The sequence below is a fragment of the Sinohyriopsis cumingii genome, chromosome 1, assembly GCF_028554795.1.
Source record: "Sinohyriopsis cumingii isolate HCF-2022 chromosome 1, ASM2855479v2, whole genome shotgun sequence".
In the NCBI taxonomy this organism is placed as follows: domain Eukaryota; kingdom Metazoa; phylum Mollusca; class Bivalvia; order Unionida; family Unionidae; genus Sinohyriopsis; species Sinohyriopsis cumingii.
Window position 1 is genome coordinate 50,138,868 of NC_142961.1, and position 8,273 is coordinate 50,147,140.

Genomic DNA, 8,273 nt, shown 5'->3' on the forward strand with positions numbered 1-8,273 from the left:
CCCTAAAGTGGTCTGATCGCCCTCTCAGCTGCTTTCGGTTTTGTTCGTTAAATCATTTCATGTGACACCACATCATTTGGAATCTGTATTTATCATTTCATTTGCTATTTTAAATCATTTGATTCATACTACATCATTTGATTAATGTAATTTTGGCGGCGACGGCTGAAGAACTTGTACAAGATGACGCCGCAGGTACCAATTACGCTCACGGTACCAATATTGGATTTGCCAACAAAAGGAAACAGAATAGATTCTTGACAATGTTGACATTGCACGATACTTATAAAATTGGCCAGATACAGCGTCCACTAGACCGTCTATGATGTCTCACAAGGATGGATCCGACCATGCAGATCATAACCAGTATATCAAACATTAACTTACACATGCTTCTTTTGAACACCCACAATACCCTAGTATGCCTACCAGACCTTATGCTAGCACTGTATGCTGGCGCTCTACAGTTTCGTATTTTGCATGGGTTAGATTTTAAAGAAAAAGAATTTCCCCGGCTTTCCTCACTGGTTATACTGGCTATTAAAAAAGACCTTGTATATCTTAGGTATAATTCAAAGAACCTTTAATTCCCTTTATTTTGGTGTATGATTGATGGGTGTAATATGGGTTATAGAGTTTACAGCTTGGCCTCACTCCAGATGTGCACTTTTCAAAAAAGTACTAGCTCCACCTGGTCATTTTCACTTCCTGAACTTCAGAGGTAAATTGTATTTAAAAAAAAAGAGCCGATAACTTGTTTTACATTTTATATATTTGGTAATTCATTGATTGCACTTTCAGAAGCTGGTATTGTCTAGTCTGGCAAAATTCATTTTCCCTATATCAATAGCTGATATGGATAGTGTACTTTTGACTAATTCAGGCTGCTTTTTTTTTAGCACAAGGGAGCAGTCATTTTAGTTAGCAGTGCGCTTAGATCACGTATAATTTCCAAAAGTATAATATCCAAAAAAATATCATCCACATTAAATTAATGTAGCACAGAGGTATGCTAACATTCTTTCCATTGTGCATGTTTTAAATGCAAACAACTTCACCTTACATGCGTCACTCTCTCAAAAGTACATAATAACTGGTGAGCGCTACCCATGGCTATGTCAAGGATAACTATAATATTGGATTTGCACAGCGTTGAGAACAATCTCATGAACCGTCATTATTGTTTTCATGCGCGATTCCTGTGTCATATATTTGGGTTTTGCAGATGCTTGCAAGGTTTAACTGAGCCAAACACGGTCATGTTATTTTAAATGGGTAACAGCAACGATGCAATTTGGCACGACGATTAGGTTCTTGTTGATGGCAAAATTGTGTTGCCGAATTTAACATTGTGTTTGTACTAACCATTTCGGTGGCTGTATACACGCGTTAGTTGGCGTTTATGGGCTCAAAAGGCAAGTCACTACTATCATTTCACAAGTTACCCCCAGACTCGCATGAAGCTAACGTTCAACGGTTTTTATGGCAAATAACTACCCAATGAGGCAACTTGTGAATTTAATGCGCCGAAACAAACGAACATCTCGGTGACATTGAGTTTATCCACATCAGTTTTCATGGCAAATAGCTACCCAACGAGGCACTTTCTTTCACGTGTAATTAGTGCATACGCAGAGTAAATTAAGAATATGGATAAATGCATATTTTCAAACTTGTTCAGTTCAGCGCATATATTTCTGTAGAAAACGTAATCTGTTTTCGAGATTTATCAAATTTCTGGTTTTGTTATAGATTACATTTTTCCCCACACAAATACTACTGCCATATTTGTATAGGACTAATGCTTACCATTTATATTTTTTAATGTGTGATAAGACAAATGGAAACAAAAACTAATGTCATAGTGATAATATAAAATCGTCCATTCCAATGGCTATTCATTGTCTTTTGATGTAAATTTTTTAGCCTTTTTACAGAATTATAAACATCATTATTTTCTCATCTTCTACAAAACTTTCAATCTCAAGAAACACTGATTTTGTACCCATTTTTTTAAAATGTGAAACAATAACTAATTTAATAGAAAGTAAAGAGTTATTTATAATATTGTAAGTAATTATAGTAGTAACTCTTGTTGTTCCTGTTGTATCACTATTGCTGGGTTTTTAAAAGCATAATAGTGGTAATTGTTGCCCTTACTTCGTGTTAAGATTTGCTTATTTGTATAATTTCATCCTGATGTTAAGGAATAACAAATTATATATTACATTTTTGCTCCCTTTAAATATATACTGCTCCTGCATGTTAGCAATTACAACAACTACTAATTCATTGTAACACCAAGAAAAGTATACGAATTAATTTATTCGACATAATCAAAGAACATTTTAAAGCATGTACATTTCCTTGCTTTCTATGATAGGTTAGAGAGTGTGTGAGAGTATTTCCACGTGATAAAACTATTTCTTTCGGTTCCTACATTTTTCTCAATCTAGACCATGTTTCTCCATAGAGTGAAGTGTCCTGCACAAATGAGTTTCTATTTGATTAGGCGATTTACACATATACTCTCAAAATATCATATTTGCCAATCAACCTATCCACAAATTAGTACGAAGTTAATGAGAGTTCTAGCGAACAGTAGTATATCCTTTGTACATGAGCTGTGACCAACAGAATAAAACAAAAATGTTTGACTAATTAGTTCAAATGTCATAATTCTCATCATGATTTTTGTCATGTAAGTTATAAATAAGTTCTGATATTTGAGTTCACGGTCTAGCATTATTTACAAATGCATGTATAATCTGTTCTTGAAGTGAACTTGTGACCCACATCCTGGTTTTAAAAAATTGTGTTTTAGGCTTTTATATATGGTTGTTATCAAAAACAAAACAATAAACATTATTCATTTCCCATCTTAAGTTCAGTCTGTGGAATCAGTTATTGTTTGTGTTCGGATATAAATTGATGAAAAAGGGGCTATTGTGAATTCACTGAAACACATTCTGGATTATATCATTCAGATACATCAAGACTGATTGGTACATAAACTTAATCAAACACATTCAAGACTGATGGAATTAATTCAGAAGATTTAATACTTTTGGACTCGTAACAGAACCTTTAGGATTATTTGGGAATTAGTTCACAATTCTGTTAAGTTCCTTTTAAATTTTAACTTTGTATTCTAGGGAAATAAATACTTTCTTGAATTTTAGAAAACATGTTGGGGCCCCGAGTGGCCGAGTGGTCTAAAGCGCTATCCATTTCGGATCACTGCCATCTCACCTCTGTCTGCGTAGGTTCGAGTCTCGGATTCGGCCAATGTGGATATGTGAGAAAGCTTGCCAGTAGCTTCTCGAGGGTTGGTGGTTCTTTCCGGGATTTTCCCAGGTTCTTCTTCCACCATTAATACTGGCCGCCATGTATAGCCTATCGTGTGCTGAAACATGGCGTTAAACCCCACAACAACAACAACAACAAAACATGTTGGTTTTACTTCATTCTGTCACCTAGTCTAACACCATGAAGTCACAGCACAATACAAATGTTGACTTGCCTAGTTCGGAAATATGACTATGGGGCAGGTATTGTAGAGTATTGGAGAACATTACTAAAATGATACATTATATGCCAAACAATGAAGAACGTACATGCTGGGCATTCTTCTTTCTGAAAGATAGTAATGCCCTAACAGGTGAGAGAGTAAGCAGTGTTATCTGTAAATTAGTGCTTTTACACAAAACAGAACATCAATTACGCAGTCTGCTTCAACAGTATCAGACAATGCTAAGACGTCATTAGAACTACTAATTCTAGGGCTGCAATTCTATGATACATGTTACAACAATATGATAAAAACTCCAACAATTACAGATTCAAAAGTAGATTTTGGAAGTCACTGTTGGAGGTGACCATTTATTTTTGTTTCCTAGTGACAAGTTATGAAAATGGGGGTATCACCAGTTACAAGAAAACTATAATAAGCCACTCATTTAAAATGTGCTTACACCCAACCATCAATACCAAGGTAAGAATGAGAAGTATTCCAAATGCTGATAAAATGACCATAACGGTGCGGAAACACACACACGAGGAAAATCTTCAAGATAATGTGGCTAGCAATTAGAGAGCGACAAAAGAGTAGGATGATCTGTGAATTCTAACAGATTTTCTGACGTCAAGAAAGGCCCACTATTGTTTAGAAACTCCCAAAAATAACATAAACCATGAAATAAAAATGCAGTCATAAATTTTGATACTCATGCTTGTTTGATCTAGTATGGTTTACTCTTTTAAGTCTCTGCTGGGATGGCTTCATGTTGTGTTTGTGTTGAGGCCTGAAGAACATTCTTTTATCGCTGTATAATGTACCTATAACGACCACATCTGTCTTTAAAATTTGTTCTTTATTACTAGATAGCATGAACGTTTATGTACATAGTATTTGAGTAATTCAAACATTTCAGCAGAAGATAAGCAATAAAAGTTAAGTTATCAACATTAGAAATAAGGTACCAGAAGAAAAATTGTACCAAAGAATTGTGAATATCTTTCCGTTTACTGAAGTGAAATGCAAATCCTAAGCTGTGTAAGGTTATTTAAAGAAAAATTAAATTAGACAAATCCACTAAGCAAAAACATAATCCATTGAACCATATTGGTAATTTAGCTCCATAAAAAAGAAAATATACTACTAAACTCATTAAATAAACTGAACAATCGAGATTGAAAAGAAATTAAGAAGTTTACTGTAAATGAATTCAATTAACAAAACTACTACTGAAATCATTAAGTAAAATGGACAATCTACATTAAAAAGAAATAAAGACGTCAACTGTAAATGAATGAAGTTAACGAACTACAACAGACATTACTAAATAAATATTTGTGACAATCCATATTTAACATAACTCACAATGTTTACAGTGAATATGAATAAGATAAAACCGGCTGCTACTTAAGCTCTGAAATACAAAATGCAAGACAAAAGTCAAACTTTCATGGTCTTAAACCATATTTCCAACAAGTCATTTTCCATGGCCTATCTCAAAACATCATTGTCATCATGGAACAATCACTTGGATCAATAATGGATATGTTGCAGATTTCAAAGAGTTGATTAACTGTAGTATTAGATTAATTTCAAATAGTTGATTACTGTTAATACATTAATTGCAGGCCTTGTGGTGCTAGTAGATGTTAGTATTTTCTCAAACAACAGAAGCAGAAGTACTGACAGAATCGTTTCTCATAAATGCTAAATGCTCAGAAATAATCATATACATAAATCCAAATAAATATTTATGCAGTGCTGCAAGCATTTTCAAGTACAGTGTACCTATTTTTTCTAAATTGGGCACACTTTAAGCATTATACAAGACAAGGAAAACAAACAATACATATAAAACACTTTACTTAGGACCACCAGCCAATTTTCTTTATAGTTTTTTTTATTTATTTGCACATTTATTCAAAACTTTTAATTTTTTTAATTTTATGGACAAATATGACGTGTTCTTTAAAGTGCTTTATTGCATTATAAAAAGAATACCCGATAGTTTCTAATTTAATGCTAAATTTATAATTTTAGCCTTAGTTTATAATGTTAGTCTTAGTTATTCATTTTAGACTAAGATTATAATTTTAGTTTATATTTATAATTTTAGACTTAGTTTAGAATTTTCACCTAAGTTTATAAATTTTGACTAAGTTTATAATTTTTGACATTTTAGACAAGGATAATTTATGTGTATTTAATCATGACGTCACAACTTCATCGTTACCATAGTGATCTAGCCCGAGTCATACATGGGCTGTCTCCTGTTCTTTAATTTGAGTGTCTTGCGCCTAATTGACTAAATTAGCAAGATCCGGGTAATTGAATATAAAGATTTGCCCATTCTCCCCAACCCATAGCCGATTCAGAGTGTCCAATGCCAAACTTGTTGCCCGGAAAGAAAACTGACTACAAACAAGAGTGGCTACAAGATTGCCCTGCAAATCAATCATACCCACTCCACTTGTTAGCCCAATCAAAAAATGGCCATTGTTATCAGATATTATACAACTGATATCTTGCATTGTATGCTGTCTCACAATCTGATCTTTGTGATTGAATAGATATACAATGCATTGTGGTGGACTAAAACGTTTGTCTTTATCGACAGCTGCAAGGGTGTTGGTGTACTTGCATACAGCAATATACTGTAAGGAAGAAAATGAACCTTTACTTGGTTGTACAAAGGAGAATATTGCTCCATTCCGATTGATAATGATCAGCTTGGTGGGATTTCCAGAGATTACAGCCACTCTTCCATCTGGACAGGCAGATATGGAACCAGGGATGTCTACTGTGCAAAATACAGACGTTTTCTGATCTCTGTCGATTTTGTAAACCTTGTTTTGTGCAGGAACAGATGCAAATATATTTCCATCGTTATCCATGTCAACTCCACTGATGACAAATTCCTTCATTAGTTCACATCTTTTGGATCCATTAATGAAGTAAAAACTTAATCCATTTACTGTCTCCTCCGCCATTAATACCTGCCTGTCTTTGTATGAAACCATGAATTTTATGTTACGAACAGATGATACAAAAATTTTTTGGACACATTCCATTTGTATTTGACTCTGCTGGGGAAAGTTTTTCAATTCAGATTTTACGAGACCAACACTTTTTGCATCAAATATACTCTCAGTGTTTCGAGCAAAGGTAACCAAACTAATTGCAGGAATGTATGTCGTTAGAGAGTAGTTAATTTCCATAATTTTCCTCATCATCATGTCACTTGTCATGAGTATTTCTTTATCATCAGCACTAGAAATCCAATTTTTTGTTATCTCCTTGTTTGTTTGAGCTGAAATAATTGCTGTCTCAACAGTATTCAGTTTACCTAACTCTTTCTCACAAATATTTTTGATTTCAACCCTTAACCTTTTAACTTCGTTGTCAATTTCTTCCTTCATTTCATTTGCTCTCTTCCCTAAATGTGTCATGGCATGTGCCTCACTTCCTCTTATATTTGTTTCTAGATCCTGGATTATCTTCAGTCTTTGTTCTACAACAGAGAAATAGGTGTCACTTTCATTTAAATTCCTCCAAACATCTTCCTTCCTTTTGCCAACTGCTTTGTCAATATCATCAATAGTGTGCCCTTCATGACCCTTACCTTGACAGGTTGAACAGATAAAGTTTTCACAAGAAAAGCAATATCGGTCTGCTATCTCTTTATCATGCTCATGACATGTATGTTCCTTGCATTTGTGGCTATCAATGCTGTCGAGGTCGACCAATTCGTGATTTTTGGTTGCCTTCAATTTCTTGTGGAGAAGAACACAGTTTTCACAGATTCTGAGCTGACATACCTCGCAGTACTTCACTGCTTCTGGCCTCTCGTCGTCTTCACAGTTCTCACAAAGTTTATTCACATTCTCTGTCTCCTCCTTTTCCACATCTTTCCCCCCAAATGTTGTTTCAATGTAGAAATTGTTCTGAAGTGAGCAAGCCCCGCCCTTCGGAATGTCAATCGCAGTCCCACACAGCGGACACTGGAACTTTGGGTTTGGTTTTGCCTTCGAGATGTGTGACTCTAAGCAAACTTCACAAAAACTATGGAAACAAGACAGTATCTTTGGCTTTTTGTATGGCCCACGACAAATTCCGCACATCAGTCTTGAAGCTGTTGCCATGTTTAACACCCGAAATCAATAATGAAACCAGAAACTAGTCCGGTTCCCTATTTTGTTTGATCCCTGCGTTGCACTTCTCTATACGTACAGCCGAGTGCAACGCAGGCAGCATACGCAGCAGGGAACCAGACTAATCAGAAACTGCATGCGCATTTTTTTTTTAATGTGCGTGTATTTTTGTTCAAGTTCTGCACTGTGCTGCGCGAGTTTCCAAGGCTTCAACAAAGCGAGATCTATCAACTAAAGAGAATAAATCTGGATCTTATTTGATCAATATTAATTACCATGTTTAATTACCTTACACGCTAAGCCAAAAATGTGTTGCCCGTCACTTTTGGTATATTTTACATTACCGGACATGAACAAAAATACACGCACATTCATTAAAGTGGATAGTCACTTTATTTTGATTGGAAAGTTCTTGTTTTTATCAAATGAGAAGAAACACTGTCGTCTGCAAAAATCTCAGCCGAATGCTGTAAATATGCCTGTCGATTATAAATCTGGCTAACAGCGCCCCCCTACCCCCGCTGTGTTTGTTTGGATTTACGCTAGATGATTTACATTTTGACCTTAAATTGTAATGCTGTTTCAAGTCAGACCGTTTACTTTCC

The 8,273-nt window shown here is 35.0% G+C and overlaps 1 protein-coding gene across 1 annotated transcript; it reads right to left on the reverse strand.

Annotated features, from left to right (window-relative positions):
* Positions 1-4,354: 4,354 nt before the first annotated feature.
* Positions 4,355-7,691, reverse strand: LOC149806846 (uncharacterized). Its single transcript, XM_089958608.1, has one exon. It carries the CDS (start codon positions 7,657-7,659, stop codon positions 5,815-5,817), a length of 1,845 nt encoding a protein of 614 aa, XP_089814734.1. The 5' UTR covers positions 7,660-7,691; the 3' UTR covers positions 4,355-5,814.
* Positions 7,692-8,273: the final 582 nt, after the last annotated feature.